The following is a 23083-nucleotide window of genomic DNA, read 5'->3' on the forward strand; positions in this document are numbered from 1 at the left end:
CTGTTTGTCCATCAGTTCTTCTTTCTGAAACGTCTGTCTCTGCCACTTATTTCTCTCCCTTGTCTCTTTCAGTCTCACTCATTACTTTTCTTTTTCTCACGCTCACTGTTTCCGTTCTTTATTTTTCACACATTCAACTTTTCGTTATCTCAGCCTCTCACTGTCTCTCTCAATCATTCGCTCCCCTCTTCATAATTGCTTTCCTACTTCTACCTTCTTCCTTTTCCGTCCCTTCATGTTTCTTCCTTCTACTGCTTCCTTTCCTTGACTTCTCTCACCGTCTTCCGCTTGTGACCCTCTCATTTATTCTTTCTGTTTTCTTGCTTTTCTCTTTTTTCCTTATTATCTTATCCAGATGTGATGATGCTCTCATTCTCCTCCCACTGGTTCTATTTCACCTTCCTCCTTCATTCTCATTTGACCTCTGCTGTTAGTTCTTCAACTGTTTTTGAAATGGGAAGTTAAAATCATGATTTTAATACACAAAGTATAAAAAGCATTCACAGCCGGTAAGTACTGTGATTCTCAAGATGTGACCACTCTTCAACTACTAACAGTTCTAGCTCTGTTGCACTCTTTACATGTTGAATTTTGCATAGTCCTCATCTGCTATTGGCATTTGTCTTGTGTTGGACTTTGCTGATTTTAAGCAGGCTTGAGAGTGGTTTGAGGAAGGTTGGTTTGTCTTATGAGTATCCTTGTGTGTGGCGTAGTCGGAGGGAACCATTGTGTGTGGTGTTTATCAGACTATAATGTAATGAGTTGGCTGGTCGGTGTCACTTTTTTGCCTGGAAAGAATAGCGATTTTTTAGCCAGTGTTGACCAATGAGCTGTTTTATATGAATAAAATGTATATTTTAGTGATTTTAAGTCGAGACACCTGCTCACTTCTCCATTGTATGTTTTGCAAACAACATCTACCATGCTGTCAAGCACCAGAGGCCTCCATTAGATTTCCCACCAGCTGAGCATATTTTTGCTGTCCACTAAGCCTGCAATGGCTCCTCACCTGGGCACGGATTTATACCAAGTTGTGGAAAAAAAGTTGCTGGGAGAACGTGACCTGCATTAAATAGCACTGTGACCTATTTTCACAGACTGAGCTTTCATTATATGGTACACACAAATGGCAAAGTAAACTTGTGCTAAGTGTTATATGCTTATCGACGCACTATATAACTCATATTTAATATACGTTTATTTTAACATGAGCCACATATTTTTCATTGTTGTACACTATTTAAAAGGTTCTTAAACGTTGTTGCATTATCTCAACCCTATATCTGAAGATACAGATTGATGCCGACATTGTATCTAGAAGTGCGTTTATTTATAGAGTATCTCATTTGTATCTGTTAGAGATTTTCCAAACTATTTCTGGATGTAACTAACCAAAGGCTCAGCTCAGTTGTTGTGATGGCACTGGGTCAAAAGATCATGCAGTGCCTCCTCTGGTCATGTCACAGCAGTCCACAGTTTACTTCTCATGTCCTTTGACCTGTGATGTCACCATGTGAAAGGGACTGTGATGTATCTTGCTGTGACATAATTTGGGTGTGATACAGCATGTGATGTCACGTCCGCTACCCCTGGCATTTTGGTGAATCGACGTCCGTGTATATATACATAAAAAGGCAAAATTGCAAATGTAAAATGTATAAATGCTCTATAAATGTGTAGGACATTGAAACTGGAGGCTAAAAATGAAGTTGGGATGGTTAGCTTGATTCATGGAAGTAGCGCAAGTACAACAAGGAGAGTCTAGTATAGACTCTTGACCGCCTCAATTCAAGCACTGTGATAAGTAACAAAAAGAAAGCATTTATTAGGAGCAAAAAGTCGAAGTTATATGTCAGTGTCTCCCATATTGCTTTGCTTTTAGAAATAATACCACATTTTTATAAGCTCCAATATTCCCAATAAAATTAAATTTACGATTTTTGTATATTTTCTGTTTGTGAATTAAAACTTTTCATAATTTGTGTATTTGGTTTATGTATTTTTGTCTGTGCTGTTGTGTGTTATTTTTATGTTCAAATTACAGACTTTGCTTATTCAGTGAGGCTCCACAGAAGTGTAAAGGTTAAGAACTGCTGTGTTAGAATGCATTATGGATGTGCACCAGGTGGGCCTTGGTGGCTTTTCAATTTATACACTATCGTGTAGCTTATCTATGGGCTTCTCAAATGAGTCAACAAATTGCTATTTATTTATAAATGAGGAAAGCCCACACTAAAATTATATAGGTGAAGCCACTGAAATGTAAAAAAAAGAGCTAGTGGAGGAAAGAAAATGAGCAGAGGGTGGATGAAGAGGTAAAGAGAAAAGCAAGTGGGTGAAAAAGTGGGAGAAAGAGTTTTGCAACTGGGAGAAAAAGAAGAAGGGTGGACAGGCAAGACAAAGAGATGAGAATGATGAACTCACTCCTCTCTACGCTGCCACCACCAACACCACCAAGACTCGCCCACACTCCGCTATTGGTTCTAATGGTGGTTTGAGGCTGTTATTTTTCTTGTGTTTTTTTTTATCAGGGGAGACATGAGTAGGAGCAGCATGCTGGAGCGGCTGGGGGACCTGCTCTTCTACACAATCGGCGAAGGAGAGGAGCACATTCCCATCTATAAGTTCACACGGGTAAGATATAACATTCTTGTCTTTACGTCTAGCCAGACCTACTCCATCCCACCGAGTATGGGATTCGGAGATAGGCTAGGGCTGTCCCGACGAGGGCTGGCCCAAAAGGCCAACTAGATTCTTTATAGGCCATTAAGAGCTATTCTTGCGGCCAAGGTGGGCAGTGTTTTTTTTAAATGGTTAGTTTATTATGAACTACTTGCTACACATTTTCTCAAAAGTATTCACCAAGGTACTGTCCAAATGGGGTCTGGGAAAAAATATTGAATCACAATTTGTGGACATAATCCACTTTTCATTTTTGATGCCTAAGACTGTCTCTTGACCCTGTCCAACACAGTTCAGAGAGAATGGTGGGTGGTGCAGTAGTCACATATTTCAACATTTGTCTTCAACAATGCTGCAAATAGAAGCATTCTGAGATAAAACAAATGCAAGTCAGACTATATTCTCCCCACTCTTGGTTTCCCAAAAACCCATTTTCCAATTTTTAAGCCTTTATCTTTACTCTCTAAAATCACTGCTGGGTCTCTGCACCCAAATTATTTACACCAGAGTCTACCGCATGCGCTCCCAACACATCTTAGTAGTGTTGCAGCCAGCACTCCTCGGTGTGATGGTACCCCCATTCCTTCAAAGCATGGCATGATACTATCCAATCTATTCATGGCCTCGATACCCCCGAGATCTTTCCATTGGTGCAAGATTTTTCTTGCCTTCTACCTTGCATCAGCACATCACCACCACCCTTTGTTGGTTTCCCACTGAGATAAAACAGACCCTTTTCCCTATATCTCCAGACTGCCTCCTTCCGGGAGGGTCCCTTTACCACAGTATGGGACATCTCGTCTGTCACTTAATGTATCTTATCTTACCCATATGGCAGCTTCATTCAGCAAGTGGCACACTGACTGGCCAGAGGTGTCACTGCTGCTCTCCTTTCTTTCTCCTTCAGGAGCTCAGCTAATTCCATTATGTAACTGGGCAGTGAGGTCCCTCAACGATCTCAGCCAACATTAAGAAACTTAAATCCATTCTGTGTATCACTGCTGCACTGATGTCTGTCTGTCTGTTCTCATGAATCATTAACTATCTACATGAAATGATTAAATGTGATTAACTACCAGGCGCCGCTGTCTGCTCCATCAAGATATCAGCCATTTTGAATATTCTAGCCAAGATATGTCATTGTTTCAACCTTTTTATCAACTTTGTTTCTGAAGACATTTCTCCAATGATATTTGATGTTTGGAGTATAGCGGATGCAAAAAGCCCCTGCATTATAGATGATCATTTAGTGAAGCAAAATTAACTGGAATCATCATCTCCATACAGTACTCTTTGAGTTGTAGATCTACGCTGGTACATACAACACTCTCAAAATGTGAAAGTCATAACTAAAATGAGTGAGGTTGTCATGGGATTATTTTAGAGCCTTGCTTGGGCACACATATTTTAGCTTAGACCTGTGGACTGCGCCCTTTTGCCTAGTTATAAGCTCTATGTTGCAATATTAGATTTAATTCATTTTAGCATAACCTGCTTTTAGCGGGGCTGTTGTATTTTCTCTAATCAGCTGTTATTCTGTGAAAGCGTTGTTATTACTCTCAGTGCATGACATTTCATCATGTACCTCTGCCCATGGTTGTTCTGGGCTGTACATGATAATCTATCTAGTATTGCTGCAACAAGAGTATGAAGACAGCCTGACAGTTAGACACATGATCACGTCAGGCCTGTTTCTCAGAACACAAACACATTTTACTATAAAAATATCACAGAAGATCCATCTATGCTGTATGCCATTTCATTGCTACTTTGCTGACCCCACCCCTGTCCCAGTAACCAACCAAGAAGATGCCGGGCAGCATCTGTTTTCAGGCAGTGGGTCCAGGTGTTCCTTCCATGCACTAAGTACAGCCAAATTTGGGTTACCACCGCTATGCTCTTGCTGAGAAGCTAGATGTATGGGTAGGATTCTTTAGGCACATATTTATTACGTTATGCTGTGGTTGTTTATTTCTTTTCACTCATCATAACAATCCTGATTGTGCTATGTTTCATCTTCGTGATAATCTCAGCCCATATATTTTATCATAGATTGCAGTCTTTTCAGTAAATACATTGAAAACAGTCCTGCATCTTTTTGTTTGCCTATGTGCATGTGAGATCTGTGCTAACCAGTAAAAGGTGCAGGATCTAACAACCACAACTTCCTTGAGGAGTCACAGAGTGTCATGCATCAGGTTACCACAAATCACCTTTACTTCTAGGTTTGGGTGAGGTGCTGCTAGCTAGCCAAAAGGGGTAGGCAGACAGCTACCATACCAGACAGTACGGTAAGAGTCCTGCGGCAAGGTCTTAATACTCAGATACCACAATGGATAGCAATCTAGGTCTGAATTATTGCAGTCTCTGATGTCAGGGGTTTCTTTCCTTTTCCTAGGCGCTGGAGGCCACGGGACTAAGGACCAATGACCCCCGACTGCGGGACTGCATGGGGCTCTTGAATGAAACTGTCCAAGACTTGAGCAGCGGGGCTCTACTGGACCGAGACCTTTTTCAAAGGTATGAATTCTACTACGCTGTCACATAAATGGGTGACACCCTGGATGCACAAGGGTAAAGTGTTTCTCCATAAATACTCTCTAACCTTGCATTTGTATTTTGATGAGGTGACCAGCCTAAGTGAGGCTAACAGGCCCTCACGTAACACAGTGTTAAAATTTCCAACATGGGTTCAAAGGCTTTGTGTAAATTAAATCTTTGAATCGGTTTGTTAGTTCAATCATTTTCATCTTGTCAGATCCCTTTACATTGCTCACAACAATGACTTTCAGCGAAGCATTTTTGGCTGTTGCCCGATCGGCCTCTTATGGACCATACCAAAAACTTACACTGGGCTTAGAGCTTGCCATTTGCTTACCATTGATTTGCTTATTGCCACTCACTTCCTATTCAATGACTGCCTTCCTTTTCTTGTTTTTGTCCCTCAACTTGATCATAGCTTCTTAACCATCCTGCTCAAATTTAGGGAACTACTTTTAGTCTTTTTCTTTAAGCACTCTGTGAGAGTGCATGTGTTTTCTTGCTCTCTCCTGTGTCCTGCTCCCCTCACTCAATTGCTCACTCTACAAGCTCCATGTAGCTCTCTTCTCTACCACCCATTTCTTCCCACTGTCTGGCTTTTCTTTTTATTGTCCCTATACCTCAAGCTCAACCATTGCTCCCCCATCCTCCATCCCATTCTCTTCCCCTCACCTCTTTACCCCACACGCCCCTCCCTTGCTCTCTCAACCATTGCTGTCCTTAAAAAAGAAATTAAATTTGGAAGGCCCGGCAGCTATCGGTCTTCTCTACCTGCTCCTCCATTGCTCCCCAACCTCTTGTGCCCCTTAAAAAATGCATTATTCATGTTTTTGGAGAGCCTAGAGCTGCCACTTGCACAACAATGGCAAAATGCATTAGCAAAGACAATGGGGGTTATTCTAACTTTGGAGGATGTGTTAATCCGTCCCAAAAGTGACGGAAAAGTGACGGATTTACCACCAGCCGTATTACGAGTCCATTATATCCTATGGAACTCGTAATACGGCTGGTGGTATATCCGTCACTTTACCGTCACTTTTGGGACGGATTAACACTCCTCCAAAGTTAGAATAACCCCCAATATGTCAAAAAGGTGAGACCTACATGGTTTGTCAAAAAGGAGTGGTGAAGGGCCATCATGATGTCCCATCTCTGAGGAAGCATAATTTACATTTTTTCAAGAGGAGGTTATGCACTTTTAGCCAACATTCCAGAAAATATTTCCCAAATAAATATGTAAAGCAGGGACAGGGAAGTGACATTGTGGAATTCTAATTTCTCTATCTAGGATCCATGTGTGGTTGAAGGTGCCAAGATTTGCTGATAAGGCCATTTGTTTTGGAACTACCCATACTAGGTACCAAAACGGGCTGTCTTTGGTGCTCAGTAATCAACCCTAGCAAGGATTTTAGCATGGAGACAACCAGGAGCCGTAGTAAACAATGCAGCACATTCTCCTTGTTTGCCCTGGGCGCACCTTTTGCAAGGTGCGTCCGGCGCAAACAAGGAGAATGCACCTTATTAGTTTGACTACACTGCCCCCAAGGCAGCTGCAAACTCACGCTGTCCCCAGGGCAGCGCATTCAAGTGAAAAAGGGGGCGGCTTTGAAGCAGCCGCTCCATATTTTACTGTGCAGGTGGCAACCCATCTGCACTTTTAAGGGGCATTAGAGGCAGGTGAAGAGGATGACTGTCCCCGCCTGCAAGGGGATGTCTGGGGTGTCCATAGGACTCCCTTTCACCCTCCAGAGAGTTGCCATTAGGGGCCTCCTGACAGTTTCTTTGCCTCTGTGCCTGTGTCTGTAATACAGCGCAGAGGCAAAGGGATTCTGAGGCTACCACTGATGTCCTGGGGAGGTTTCAAAACCCACAATGGACATTGGCTGCGCACAGACTGCAAGCATAGGCTGGCAACCCACTCAGAGCAGGGGTTTCCAGCTCACCTTGTGTTCAACTATGTATTATTGGCTCTTCATCATGTGACCGTGTGAAGAGAGTTAATATCATGTGACTCAAGATGGCACCATGTGAGTTGGAAGGTCTTCTCCCCTATTCTTGGACTAATGATGGAAATTACCTCCCAGTTCAGTTCCTCATTCCAGTCCTTATGCCGTGGAGATATAGGAGGCAGAGCGGTCCCTTGCACCTGGTTGTTTCTGGGTTGTTATTCTCCAGTGAAGAAGAAGAGTGGAGCAAACATCCTGGCAGTGGTGGTAAGCTTTTGATTTTCACATTTCATCAGCAGGTAAGCACAGTGAGTGGTGCGTTTTATGTAGTGGAGGAAGAACACTCCAAAGTGTAGCATTCATGACCTCTATCCCATTCCTGAGAATGTTTCAGGAGTTTGATCTCTTGAAAAAGGGAATTTAAGAATTGTTAGTGGCTACATTTCCCAGCTTTTACTGTCTTCTCTAAAGATGGCTTACTATTTGTTGATTGGATATTAGTTTGTCTCCAATTTGACCAGAAGGCACCTTTTAACACTTTTGCGCAGATTATTTTTCCTGTTAGTATTGAGATGGCAGTGGATGGAGAAAGAGCTGCTAAAAGGGGACTTCTTGGCTTTTTCTAATGAGCGAATAGTAGGTGCAGACTTATACTTTCTCCGTGGCTAAGCATCCTCAGAAGCCTGAACATTTTTAAAAAAAACATTAATTGTTTTATTGCATTCAGTTGCAAATAAAATGATTCCTAGTCCAGGTCTTTAAAAGAAGACGCCGGCCCTCCTAGTGTGGCAAATTTGTTTGTCCTGAAGAAATCTGTACTACTCTGGAACATCTAAGAGAGTATCTGGGCTTTCCTGACATGGTGTCTGTGGAAGAATCAGCTCAATACTGTTTCCTCAATGTGATAAACTTTCTCGTCCAGCTGTAGATTTGCATGGTTGGATAAAAGTTGTTATTCAAAGAGCCTAGCATGATTTGGTTCATCTAACTGTTGCCCACTTCATGCAGAAGATGTATGTCATGGAAGATGCTCTGTGTTGGTGACCCTGACAGAAAGAACATCTCTAAATCCCAGAAGAATGCTCTCTGGTGGATCTGGTTGAGAAGTGAATACAAGGCATGGAGATGGGGAAATTATGTGGAACAGCAGAGTCCTTGTTTAAGGATCTCCAGTGTCTAGCTTAGAGCTATGCAATAAGGAGAGGAATGCTGTGATCTTCTGCCTCAGATGGAACAGAAAGATCAGCTTCAGATATTGCTTGTGATGGACTAAGGGCTTCTGCTTTACCACCTGAAGGTTCAGTGGTAGTCAGAAGGTACACGTCGGCTAGAAATTGAAAAGCAGTTAGTGCAGACAAGCCAGCACTACTAAAGTTTATATTTGTAAACATTACGCTTATGGGAGACCAGTTGGAACAAATGAACACAAAAGTCTTCAAAGACAGGAAGCATGATTTGCCTTATCAAGGAAGGTAATCTGGTTCTTCCCAATCTAAAAGGTGAGAATCAAGCAAGCATTATTCTGAGAAGACAACTAGTACATCCCAAATATGTTGTTAAAAGAATGAAGGGAAGCACTCCTAACTCCTGAAGTGTGGTGAAGCCTGGAGATCCAGTGGGCAGACGTATCCAGTGAATTTTGGCTGCATGGTAAGATGTTGCAGTCCAGTGGATTTTGGATGTAGTTTGAGATGGCTATTTTATAGACTGTCTTTATGCCTTCAAATTCTGAATGCATTCCTACACCTGTTCCCAGAAACAGGTGCACAGCCCAGGCTTTAACAGAATGTAACAGAACACTGACGTTGAAGAAAGAAGTGCCACTTCTCATAGAAGAACAGGGAGAACTAATCCATTCTATTTATTTTTCGGTGGTGCAGAAAATATTTCCTTAAATCCTAACAAGATAATTCAAGATGACCTTGGACCTGCGTTATTCATATTTCCACGTCCCAATGTATCAAAACAATCATATCTATGGTTTGTAGTGGAAGGTCAGCATTTTGACAGCCTATTTACAAGATTGGGCTGTTTTAGTGATCTTACATTAATCAATTGACAACGTATAGTTTCTCATCCCATGGCTCCTCGTTCTTTGCTTTGGAAATGAGTCCACTTCCCCCAAGCAGGCACTCCAGTGCCCAATCTACTGATAAACAAACCACTTGCGACCCTTTTAAGTAATTATTTCTGGATCACTTACACAGAAGACATCCTGTTTGTTGTCGTCTGTCTTTTGGGCAAGTGGCCCATAATCCTGTGGGCAGGGTTCATTGAGGCCCTGCTTAGGTTTCTGATTGCTTGGAGAGCTGCTAATGCAACAGTATAATTTAATTTTCCCTCCCTACCTGCGAGGCTTCAGCTCACTCAAGCCTAATGTTGGAAATGTTAGGAAATGTTTCTGGGCAAAGAGAATGCAGCAATGTACAGTAGGTTGGCATTCTATCTTTATGAAGCAATAAAGAAAAAATGAAAACTAGAGTTTTACCTGACTGCAAAGCACGAAGAGCGTGAGGCAGGAGAACAGGCCCTCCTGGCTTAGCTGTGTAGGTAGTAGAAGACTGTTCTGATCTTCTGGTTCAAATACACCAGTAAGCTAGTTTCCTTTCAGATAATAAGTGTAAAGGACTAAGGGCTTCTGCTATAGCATCTGAAGCTTCAGTTCTAGCTAGAAGGCACAAGTGGATAAGAGACTGGACAGAAGATAGTGCAGACAACTTAGGGCCATTTGTACAAACACATTGTTCCATAGACAGAGAATGGGTAAAACCCTTTGATACGTCTGGCCCTTAGTACTGTGAAAGATTCCTTTCCTAGGCATTAAGCATTTTGGATACCAGCTGGCAAAATTGTAACCAAAGCTTTCAAAGATAGAAAATATGCTTTGAGAATTCAGCTGGCTATTCCTACTTTGAAGGATAGGAATCAAACAAGTATTCCTTGTGCTATTCTCAAACTTCTAGTATAATACATGTCCAGTCCAGGAAGTCATAAGAGAAGACTAATAGATCCCAAACATCCTCTGGTCAGAATAAACAACAGCGATCCTGACTACTGTAGTGCAGTGGAAACTGTAGATACTGAGGGCAGCTGTCCAACAAATTGTGACAGGATAGTAAACATACATTTCAGATTGTTGTTCTCTGGATATGGTTCAAGAATGCTGTGTTAAACATTTTGGGCCTGATTTAGATCTCGGCGGTCGCACCACCAAGTGGCGTCAGCAGCAGATCTGGGAAACCTGCCAAGTTGACTGTCTTCTGCCCACCGTATTTAGAAGTATTGTGGCTGAGCCGAAGACCACCAAGACGGAGTGCTCACCCCAGCCATTAGGCAGGTGGGTTCCCGCCAGCCGTATTTAGCTGTTACAATTGGACAGATGGTGTATTGGCCGCGGTTTGCTGATGGTGGGAAGACATTGCTGGATCCAGTGGACAACGAAAATGCCAGTGGCTTTGGAAAAGAGGTAAGTCACACACACACACTCTACCTTTCACATATGCATCCCCCTGCATCACACACAACACAACACAACACAATACATACACACCATTCTCTATTGCCATTACCCCACAACCAACACCTACATGCTGCAAACACACATACATCCTTCACACAACATACACACACTAGTGACACTGCACCCACACATGACACAACGACAACAACCAACACACTCATCTACACAAACACACACACGCACAACTACACACATCACAACAGTGACCTAGACACAGCAACATGCACCTGAGTTCTGCACGCAGCAACACAACCTACACAACAACATCCACGCCATATGCAAATGGCACATCACCCACTACATCTCTCTCCACCTCACCCAGCCAATCACATCACACACACATATACACGCACTGACTCACACACAACGCAAGCACAACATGATAGGTACATGTCCTCTTGCGATGTGCACACATTGGCACAGTTGACAAGTGTGAGTGTACCATCATTGTAGTGCCAGCATTCATTTGGCAATGTACACTGACGTCATAATGACAGTTGTGTGTGTGTTCGATATGTGTTGTGTACCAGTGTGTCCCTACCCATGCCTGGCCCACCCATGTCCCTGACATATGCATGTCACAGTAATTTAAAAAAAATACAGTGACATGTACATGTCTGCAATGGTCCTGTGCCCACGTGGCCCCCATGTACACAGCCATGTGGGTTGCTTACCTTTGTGTACAGCGACAGAGGGGGTCATGTTTTCTCTGGGGTCCCATAGCAGCAGCGACGGAGGGTCCTGTCTACTTGTGTCCACCTGAAAATGGAAGTTGAATCAGGAGAAAATGTGAGTTTTCACTCCTTTCCCCCTAAACTGACAAATCAGAAGTGGAGGTTTGGCTGCCACTTTTTGCTTGTTGGTATGGCATACCCAAATCTGCTGAGCGGTAAGTGTGGTTGAAGCCACGCCATCAGACACTCTTTCCTATGGCGTTGTGGCGGCGGATGGGATTCCTGGGTGGAGTTGGCGGGACTCTAGAAAGTTAAAGTCTATGGGACTGTCAGCATCTAAATACGGCGAGTGGACCGTCATGGCGGCAGGCGGGTTTTCAGACAGAAAACCGATGACTCAACAGTTACCGCTAACATCTAAATCAGACCCATTGTCTCTTGGCTTCCAGAGTCGAGGTGTATCTCTAGGCCTATTCACAAAAACAAATGCAAGGCCAGGCGTTAAAATATGGTATCAAAACATTGATGCAGAAGAAAGTAGTCACACTTCCCAAAGGAGAAAGAGGAAAAGGGGTCTATTCTATCTTATTTCTTGGAGAGAAAGTAATACAAGAAAAACATCAAGTACTAGATCTAAAAAGAGTCAACAGTTGGATCGGAATATGTTCGTTTAAGATGGCCTGGCTTAAAGAAAATTCACTTAGTGCACCCAGGTGAATTCATGGTGATTTTAGACCCGCAGGATGCATCTTGTAATATCCCAATGTCTCTCACCCTTCAGAAATATCTAAGGTTTGCAGAGTACACTCAACATTACCAATTCTGTGTCCTGCTTTTTTGCCTCATATCCACCCCAGGGTGTTTACCAAGGTAATGGCACCTCTGGTGAGTCTTCTTCACAAGAGAGGGTATTCTTTTACTCCTTTACTTCGACAATTGGATAATTCATTAATCTTTAGTGGATCAAACAGTAAAGGATATGCAGGAAGTGATCTCAGGAAGAAGTCTGAAATAATCCCTGTTGAGGACAAACAGTACATCAGAGCCTACTGTCCAACTGTTCTTCAGAATCAGAGCCTACAAAAGATCAGTCCTTACCTCGTAGCTATTCTGAGGCAAGATTCTCCTATAGTAAGAGCATGATTCCAGGTTCTGGAGGACATGGCATGCCAATAGTGCCGGAGTCCAGATTTCACCTCTGGTAAATTGAGACTTACTGCTGTGGAAACCAACATCACATACTTTTATGATGCAAATCCCTTTAACCCAGACCATAAGAAAGGAACTGTCTTAGGTACTGGGGAGTCAATATCTAAAGTAAGAGATATTTCTTGTCAATCAGAGTTCCACAATCATCACAACAGATGCCAATTGTGGTCTCATCTGGAAGGGAACTTTAGAGAAGATGATATTGCAGGACTCATGGTCAATGCAGGAAAACAGGCATTCCTGATTTTGGAACTAGGTGGAGCCCGTTCATTTGGCTTTGTTAAGATTTGCAACTGTCTTAAAAGGGAAAGTAGGACATGTCACAACAGACAATAAGACTGCTAAGTCCTATATATCAACAGACAACTGAGGACCTATTCAAAGGCATTAGCAAGGAAACAGGTTAGATTTGTCTGTGGGTAGAGAAGGTTCTGATCTCTCTCAGTGTGGTTCATGTTCCTGGGGTAGACAGTGTGGAAGTGGTCAGACTAAGGAGAATCTTCCCATCATTCCAGAATTCCAGATCCCCACCAGTTTTATTTGATTTGCCAGAGATGGGGGATTTGTGTCTGTTTGCAGCTGATGAAAACTACCTAGGGCCAGATGTAGCAAGGGTTTTGCGAGTCGCAAACGGCGAAAAACGCCGTTTGCGACTCGCAAAAGCCACTTTGCTATGTTGAAATGCATTTTGCGAGTCGGATCCGACTCGCAAAATGCATTTCCGAATCGCAAATAGGAAGGGGTGTTCCCTTCCTATTTGCGATTCGCAATGGTATGCAATTCCATTTGTGACCGCGTATGCGGTCGCAAATGGAGTCGCAGTTACCATCCACTTGAAGTGGATGGTAACCCATTCGCAAACGGGAAGGGGTCCCCATGGGACCCCTTCCCCTTTGTGAATGGACCCCAAAACATTTTTTCAGGGCAGGGAGTGGTCCAAGGGACCACTCCCTGCCCTGAAAAAAACGAAACAAAAGGTTTCGGATTTTTTGAAATGCAGCTCGTTTTCCCTTAGGGAAAACGGGCTACATATAAAAAAAAAAAAAAAACTGCTTTATTTAAAAGCAGGTCGCTAACATGGAGGCCTGCTGACTACAGCAGGCCTCCATGTTAGCGAGTGCCTATACTCGCAATGGGGTCGCAAACTGCGACCCACCTCATAAATATTTATGAGGTGGGTCTTTGCGACCCCATTGCGAGTTGCAGAAGGTGTCTGAGACACCTTTCTGCATAGCAAATTGCGACTTGCAATTTGCGAGTCGCACGGACTCGCAAATTGCAAGTCGCAATTTGCTTTCTTCCTGCATCTGGCCTCTAGTTCCTTAGTTCTGTTTCACGTTTCAGGTATCAGGTGCATATGAAGTGAACACTCTTTCTAGCCTTTGCCTACAGGGTATCTTACAAGCCTTTCCACCTTCCTGCTGATGTGAAAATTAATAAAATGCATCAGGAGGAAGAAAGCCATATTGATTTTGATTGTTCCAGATTAGTTCCACTTCTCTTGTTTCCTCTTCTATGCCAGATGACGACTTGCAAGGAGTGGGTACTTCCAACTCTTTCAGCTCCCATCAAATTTGTGATCCTGTCTCTGTTCTTTTCAGCCTCCGCTTATCAACTTGGAAGTTGAGCTGGTGTGGCCATCAAGTCTGTCCAAAGAACTGCCTATCCCAAATGCAAGGTTTTATGAGGCAGTCTACTCTGAGATCTTACTATCATCATTAGGCTTCATGCAGGAATTTATGTAGCCACAAGGATTTAGATCCAGGAGACATTTTCAGTGGGCATTTAGAGGTTTTCATTCTTGCAAACACTATGCTCTAAGATACGACAGACAAAAGTTTGAATATCTTAAACCTGGCCACTGCATTGGTGTTGCTCAAATATACTGGAGCCTGGAAGTTAGTGTTTGGGGAACCTATTCTTCTTTCAGGGCCCACAGCTAAGAACTGTTTTATTTCACCCAAAATGTATTGGCACCCGATAATACCAGGAGTCAGGCTGTTGTAAAATTATTTTGCTATTTCATGCACAAAGGTTAGTGAAACATTTTACAGAGTATTTGGTGCTCCCATCTGAGATGGATATCAGGTTCCTCGAAAGTGGCAAAAAAGCCAGAACTAGACCTGGTATCAGATTCAGACGTGTTGGACCTCAACACCAAGGTTCTTAAAGGGGTCCTAATATTCTCTGGAAGCATTCCTAGAGCACACCACAAGAGTAGGGTGCTGTCCTGGGCTCAAAGGTGGAGTGGTGTACTGTTGTATAAATGGCTCCAAAATGCAAAAGGGTATCCAGAACCCTGGAAACTTACTCTCTTCCACATTTTGACATTACTCACAGGTCTCTCACCTGCACTTATTTAATTGTCATTGTTGTTCTACTTAAATCAATCAGCTTCTCCGTCGCATCCTCTGCTGGTCCTCTCTTTCAACTTAACGTCGAGGCCTGTGGTTTGGGGTAAGCAAATAGATCAGGTGTAGGTCATTGAAAGCGTGTGGGTGTGCTACTCTTTAATATGCATCTCCAATCAATTTAAGCAGAACTCTCATACCTGAGAACAGACAAGTCGCTTTCAACAGCAAACATCACAGATAGGCCATCTACTTCCAGGTCGATCAATTGAGGTGCAGCTATTTAAAGAAGGTCACATTTACAGGCTGACTCTTTGATAAGGAACACAACTTTCCAACATCCACCCCTCGAGTAGGAGTCACTAGTGTAATTTAACCATGTCTATCAGATGGATAAAAGTGAAAGGAAGGTAATGTTCTTAGGGAGTGCATGTGTTTTTCTTGGAGGTAGTTGGTTGCTGGCCTCCCCCAGAACTGCAGCTAATATGCTGTAATTCTTCTAATACATTGTCATCAATCAGGACATCACCCCTTGAGTAGTTCAAAAGGATTAGCCAGTTTAGACATAAGAAAGACTAGCTTAGGTTCTACTCAACAAGGCACAGCCTAGAACTCAGCCTGGTGTCACCTTGGAACTCAACTTGGGCATCCTCTGTGGTTTGAAAATATCTAGGTAACCACGAACAGGGGAACTTTTGGAGAAATAGTGAAACAAATTGCAGGAAGTGGCAGGTGAATCAGCTCTGGACATGTGCCTTCTCGATGTAGATGTGCGTGGTTCACAAGCTGCTGCTCTAATTGTTACCAAACAACTTCACAGTCGGCAGGACTTTCGGCAAGGTAGCAGCAAAGGGATAACCCTACCTTTTCTGAAGGCATGGGGAATAAATATGCCACCCTTGCTTAAGGAGGTTAGGGGGAGGCACACATTTCTCTCACCCTTGGTCAATGTAGGGATTTAAAAAGGACCATTACCCCACCGCAGCATTGTGCAATGGTGGTGGACTAAAAACACCTGCATTGGCAAAGATAAAAAAGAGTAATGCACTCAACCCCACTAGCCCGCCGCCCTTGCCCATACTAGGCTAAAATAAGATGCCTACTATCCATCTACTGGAGGATCCAATTTTATTCAAAAAGTTCGATTTTTCTTCTATTTATCTTTCCTGCACATATCTAGAGAGATAAAATGAAAACATTGCTTAGCTCCTCTCTCTCCACAAGATGGAAGGCGAGATTAATATCCCAACAGTGTCAATATAGTGGCTGTGGGGTGAGATTTGCTAGAAGTAGTGCCTTAACATGTGAATTTGATTTTTTTTAGGATATGGATTTTAACACTATCCTTTCTCTTCGTGTTAACCTTAACATGAAATTGTTTCTGTTTTTTAGGACATGAGTTACCAGCCCCAGCGGGAAGGCAGTCAAACTTTCCAGGTGAAACAATGGGGGAAACATGTGAAAATCGGTGTAGAAACACCGATCCCCGCATTTATTCCCCAAAGACCCATAACAGAGTATTTCTGCCAACAAAAGTTAATGATGCCCTGCCATGGGTAAATCCATAGTGGGGGAAATATCAGGCCAAATTCCGACTGAGTCAGAAACCTGCTCTAATTATTTGGATGCCATGATGAGATTAAGCCTTAAAATGATTGAAAAACGTATTTCACAGGAATTATGTGAAATCCCACGGTATGTTGTGCAATAAAGGCATCCAAACCATTTATATACATGTTTATGCCACACCAGAGAAACAAATGTGGCATAAACCACGGAATTTGGAACACGTGTATTAATAAACACGTTCTGTTTATTCCTACAGTGCAAAGGCCAAATTCCATGTTAACTCCACAGTACAGGTTACCTGTTATGAGAAAATGCAGGTTAATTTCTCATATTCTAATCCAGAACCACCTAACAAAAGAAGACAACTGGCGCCATAATCCATTTCACTCTGCTTCCATTGTGGCTACATATCACTGTTTGTAACTACTGCAGATGATAAAACCAGCGTGGCACAAACCAGGCACGCAGGTGCAGCTCTTTGGAAAGTTCTAGAATGTGAAGACGTGCTGAGGACCAGCAGGGAGCAAAGTCTGATGATTGAGAAGAAGCTCCAGCGCTGCGATTTGATCTTCCCATTACAGTATTAAACGATACTTGGACACATTCACTTTCAGCAGCATGGCGTGGCACCCAAACTTGATTGCTTCTTGCCAACTAAACACAATACACGTGTCAAAGAGTGTCCAGCACTGGTTTTGCCAACACTGTGTGGCTACAACTTGAGTGGCAGTGATTATCTACAGGTACAGCTCGCCGTGCGGTAAAGGAGAGGGGCAGCGCATGGCAGGCAGGCAGTGTGGCAGCGGCGGATCACACAAAACAAATGGGACAACATTATTATTATTATTTTTTTTAAACATACCTTACTGTGAGCCGCCGCGCCACTCCTCTGGCTCTACTTGCAGGCACTGGCTCCCTGCCTGCCCTGTGGCCAATCCTAACGCTGCTCTCATGCTGCTGGCAGCATGAGAGCAGCATTAGGACTGGCTGGAGCACTCTTGCTTGGCACCCTGAGGCATACTGGGAGCCTCTGCCTGCTGTCCCCAACCCGGCAACACAATGCTGGGTTGGAGAAAGCTCAGTGCGCATGTGTGTTTGGCCAGCCCGAGACGGTCAACCAAACACACAAGCGCACTGAGGGGAGTGCTGTGCATTCCCCCTCCGTCTCTGTCACGCCCCATGGCCCCACCCCTTTACAAGAAAACAATAATAAACATACTTTATTATCGTTTTATTGTTAAAAGTTTGCAGCTGCTGCTGCTGCCGGTGGGGCGATGTTCCTCCACATAGCGGAGGAGCCGCCGCTGATTATCTGCACTGTTGAGGACTGCGTTTACTATGTTGCACTGGATACACCGGTGGCGATAGGCAAGCAGGCAGTGAGCTTCCAACCCCACTGTTTAAAATCTGTTCGGCAGATGAACGCTAGGGATGCAGCTTTGTGCTTGGTGTTGTACAGAACTTGGAATACCGAAAGCAGCTTTTCACGCACCCCAGACAGGATCGCTTCTTTCTGTTGAGTGCCAAATAAGCATGAAATAAGTGCCCAACACCGTCCAGCGCTAGTTGTGCCAACACTGGCTGGCAATGACTTGAATGACTTGAGCGTCAACATCAAAACTATTGAGAACTGCATTTACCATAATGCATTAGGAGGACTGGCGCAGGCAGGCTGTGTGCTCCCCCCACCAACAGATAGATAGATAGATAGATAGATAGATAGATAGATAGATAGATAGATAGATAGATAGATAGATAGATAGATAGATAGATAGATAGATAGATAGATAGATAGGCGGACGGACAGACAGTGATAGGGATAGGTGTTTTGGATGTATGTCTTTTCATATTCTATTTATTTTTTTAGCATTTCTTTACCTATAACTTTCTTTGTGTATGCTTTCTTCTTATACCATACCAGACATGTTCCCAAAGAAAGGGTAAGAAGCTGCCTGGAGCGGCAGCAGCAGGGAGGACTCGCCTGCTCATGCAGAGACCGGTCCACTGTAGAAGCGATGAGGAGTGGTGAATAATCTAATCTAATACAGGCCCTTTATGTCATGGATTAAAAGGAGCTAAAGTCTGGCCCAGGGACCTTTTGCTTTCTTTCTGGTAATTGTTTTTCAAGGGGCTTTGGGTTGGGCAGGTCCTGTCAGGTATCAGATCAGGTAGTTATTTAAACCTGACATTAAAACGGGTCTCTACGGATCCGTATACTCAAGTGTTTAACTTTACAGCTAAAAACAAGGATTGATTTCATAACAATGACTAAAAACCCTTAAGGTAATCTTTGTCGTTGATGCAGTCCCTGTTTACATTTCACGTTTTACTTTACCTTGAATTCTACGGGAATATTTGATTGATCCAGACTTTGGTGGTCATTACGACCCTGGCGGATTACTTCCGCCAGGGCCGCGGGACGCGGTGGCACTGCCGACAGGCCGGCGGTGCCCCGCAGGGCAGGATTCCGACTCCCCCTCCCGCCATCCAGTTCCTGGCGGTTCTCCCGCCGGGAACCGGATGGCGGGAGGGGGAGTCGCGGGGCCCCTGGGGGCCCCTGCAGTGCCCATGCCAACGGCATGGGCACTGCAGGGGCCCCCGTAAGAGGGCCCCAAAATGTATAGTAGCACCCGTCGCACCTTCCCACTCCGCCGGCTCGATTACGAGCCGGCTTCATGGTGGGAAGGTCGTTTTCCCCTGGGCTGGCGGGCGGCCTTTCGGCGGGCGCCCGCCAGCCCAGGGGAAAACTTGGAATACCCTCCGCGGTCTCTGGACCGCGGAGCGGTATTCCTGACGCGCAACATTGACGGGCGGCCTCCGCCGCCCGTCAATGTTGGAATGAGGGCCTTTGTCTTTCTGTAGTTTTGATTTCATGCTGGGTGTGAGTCTTGTGCACTGCATGCTGTGTAGTGAGTCTCGTCTAGGAGACCAGGGGCCATATGTATGAAAAAATGGCCTTGCAAATCGCAAATAGCGATTTTTAAGAAATCGCTATTTCCGAGTCGCAATTGGCCATGTAACAAAATTGCGATTCGGAATTAGCGATTTCTTAAAAATCGATATTTGTGGTTTGCGAGGCCCATTTACTGAATCGCAATTTGCATTTTCGCAAATTGCTATTTTTTTGCGATTCAGTAAAAAATCACAAATTGCGAGAAATTTTGAGAAAGCACACCTGGAGGAGCCTAATGACATCATAAGCAGGAAATGAGTCATCCCAGGCAGTCTCAGGTGCCACACCCAAACCAGCATCCTGAGAGAGAGCAGCCCAGCCACACAGAGCAGCACTCAGAAGGAGGCAGCACACCTGAGCAAGGATGGACACCCCAGGCCAAGCACAGGAGAAGGGAGAAAGAAAGCGCAAGCTAAAATTCATCGAGCAGGAGCTTGAGGTGCTGACTGAGGAGGTGGTCAGGAGCCATGACTGCCTTTTTGGAAAAAGCTCCCTCCAGGTGCCTGAGAGTGAGAAAAGGAGACTATGGGCGGATATACAATCAAAAATCTGCGCAATTGGAGTGGAACAGCGCTCCGTAGAAGGAATTAAGAAGAGGTGGTATGACCTGTGCAGGAGGCCCGGGGCACAGGAGGCGGTCCACCCACAGAGGCACCATCCACACCATTAGAGGACCTAGTCGAGTCCACACTCCTCCCTGAAGCTGTGACAGGGTTCACAGAGGTCGACACCTCCGGCACACCGAGTACCAGCCAAGGTAAGTGCAATATTGATTTGTAACCCCATATGTGTATGCACAAAAGCCCCTTAGGAATTAGCAAGTAATGTTAAACATTGTGAGAAGTAGTCCAGTCCACATCTTAGAAGCAGCACAACAATGCATTATGGGAGTGGCAGTCCACAACCCAGACCTGAAAGTAGCACATACAATGTATTTAAGTAGAGTGACACCCAGAGGAACACAACACACACAACACAGTGTAGAGAAGTACCTGTACCTTTATTACCATTGTCTGACCGTAAATGTAACAAACATAACTGACATTCTGCATATTGTCGCTGCAGGTGGGCCAGGCCCAGCAGCCACAGCATCAGCACGGATAGGCGAGACTGACACCCATCTGGCCTCCGATTCAAACACCAGTGGGTCTCTCAACATTGCGACTGTCCGACACAGGCCCAGGGCACTGCCACTGCCAGAGCTCAGCAACGACTCAGATGAGCAGCAGGAAGGGCCTATTTCCCCATCAGCAACAGGCAGGCGCAGCCAGATGCAGGAGGTCAGGTGTCAGCAGGCCACAGCACCACGCAGGATGGTGACAAATTCCGGGGCACAGCAGCATGAGGCAGGTGAGGGTCCCTCCCTATTTGGTGGGCTGGAAGCTGCTATGTTGCAGCAGCAGCGCCTACAAAATAAGAGGATCCTGGAATTAGAAAAGAATTTGCGCAAACATAACCACAACATGGTGGACCTGCATCGCCAACTTGGCTCCCTCAATAACAACATAGAACAGCTGCGTGAGGGACAGGTGCAGGCATCACAGGACACCAGAGACCTCACAAGTGCTGTCCGTGAACTGTGCCAGGAGCTGTGCCATGAGAGGGTGAGCCAGCGCAGACAGGAGCGCAGATTTAGGAACATGTTTGGCAGCTTCTGTCGTTCTTCTAACAGGGTGGCAAATTCAACTGCACTGATTGCCCGTCGTGCAGTGGCTGCGCAAGTGGAGGCAGCACACAGCAGCAGGGATGTTGTGAACGGACTGGTGCAGATCACCAATGTGATCGAACACATTATGGGACCGAGGTCAGCCACTCCGAGTGAGCTTGCACTGAGGGACACTGAGGACAGTTCCAGCCTCAGCAGTGTAGCTGTACCAGCATTGGACACCAGACGGCGCAGTGCCAGGCACATCACTGAGGCGGACAATAGAGGTGCCAGTGAGGTAACTGGGCACCTGAGTGGTGTCCGTGGCCGCAAAAAATGACTCTAGCTGCCAGTGGACTTATGTTTTCACTATGAAGTAATAGTGCATTACTCAGGTCCTTCATTGTTTTGAGTTTCTCACTTAACCTTTTTTTGTTATTCCTCACACGAACATTACCTGACTTAAGGTAATAAATTTATTTCACTACAGGTACAGTTGTCAGAGGATTTGTGTCATTTATACTCACGTCTGAAATGGTTGTGTGTGATGTCGGCACGCCTTTGCCTTCCCTCTGCTGCACTGGTCCTGTCTGCTGGATGTAAGGGTGGTATGGGATCGTCATCCTCATCAGATTCAGTATCACATAATTCTACAGGTATGCCCCTGGTGGTAGCTATATTGTGCAAGATAGCACAAGTAGCCACTATTCTACATGTCGTCTCTGGACTGTACTGTAGTGCCCTTCCACTTTTGTGGAGGCACCGGAAGCGACTCTTCAGCAGTCCAAAGGTGCGCTCCACCACATTGCGGGTTGCCCTGTGTGCTGCATTGTATCTCCGTTCAGCTGGTGTTGCAGGATTGAGGTAGGGTGTCATCATGTAGGTGTGCACTGCGTAAGCACTGTCTCCTGGAAGGGACAGAGGGTATGATAAGAAGTGGGCCATCTGACATCAGCACGCCATCAATGCGCCATTGTATAGAGGGACAATACGTAGTAGATATCTTTCACCAAACTCCCCAGCTAGCAGTCTTGTGTGAATGCCGCTGTGGCGAAAGATGTACGAATCATGTGTGCTCCCTGGGTATCTGGCCACGGGATCAGTAATGATGTAGGAGGCATTAAATATAACCTGTATATTCATTGAATGTTGGTATTTCCTATTGCGGTACACATACTCTGTGGCTGATGGTGGACAGATTGCAACATGTGTCCCATCTATGGCACCTAGGATGTGGGGGAACTGTGCTATCTGGTAAAATTCAATTTTTGTCTCCTGTATTTCCTGTGGGGTGTGGGGGAATCGGATGTACTGGTGTATCCTGCTCAGCATGGCGTTGATAAATGCATTGACAAATCTGGAGAGGGTACTCTGTGAGACCCCTCCAGCTGCTACTATGACCCCTTGATAGCTCCCTGAGGCGAGTAGGTGGAGGGAGCATAATACCTGCACATGGGTGGGTATTCTGTGAGTCCTTAGTGTTCTGCGCTGCAATATGGGTTGTAGCTCAGCTATCAGATCAAGTATCATGGCTGAGTTCAACCTATACCTCTCATATATTTCCTCCTCTGTAAGGTTAAAAAGTGTAATGCGCACTCTGAAACTGCGCTCCTGTCTCCTCCGCCCTCTCCTCAAACATGCCAAAATCCTCATCCTCCTTGCTATGACGTAGAGTGCAGCCATTGTGGAAAAGAGTCTGAGGCATTCGGGGCCTCTTTATATAGGTTGCACCTGGTTACCACCTGGTTTCACTTAGTGGTATTTTGCATGTGCAAAATGCCATTCTGCGTAAAATCGCAATTTGCGTTTTTTTGATGCATCTCTTTGCGACTTGGATTTTGCAACTCGCAATTTGCGCCTCGCAATTTCCTACTGGAAATACCGAATCGCAATTTGTGGCTCGCAAAACCAGGTCACAACGCAAAAAATCTCAATTCTTGCGATTTCTTATTTTTGGTCTGCGAATGCCTTTCATGCATCGCTGACCACTTTT

The 23083-nt window shown here is 44.7% G+C and overlaps 1 protein-coding gene across 1 annotated transcript in view; it reads left to right on the forward strand.

The window, feature by feature from the left end:
• GLS2 (glutaminase 2) overlaps positions 1 to 23083 on the forward strand; it is a 208452-nt gene that overhangs the window by 33687 nt on the left and 151682 nt on the right. The window contains exons 2-3 of the mRNA XM_069230693.1: positions 2532 to 2634; positions 5081 to 5202. Coding sequence (XP_069086794.1) covers positions 2532 to 2634; positions 5081 to 5202 — 225 coding nt within the window. The remainder of the gene's footprint in view (positions 1 to 2531; positions 2635 to 5080; positions 5203 to 23083) is intronic.

This window comes from Pleurodeles waltl, chromosome 4_2 (genome assembly GCF_031143425.1).
Source record: "Pleurodeles waltl isolate 20211129_DDA chromosome 4_2, aPleWal1.hap1.20221129, whole genome shotgun sequence".
Taxonomy (NCBI): domain Eukaryota; kingdom Metazoa; phylum Chordata; class Amphibia; order Caudata; family Salamandridae; genus Pleurodeles; species Pleurodeles waltl.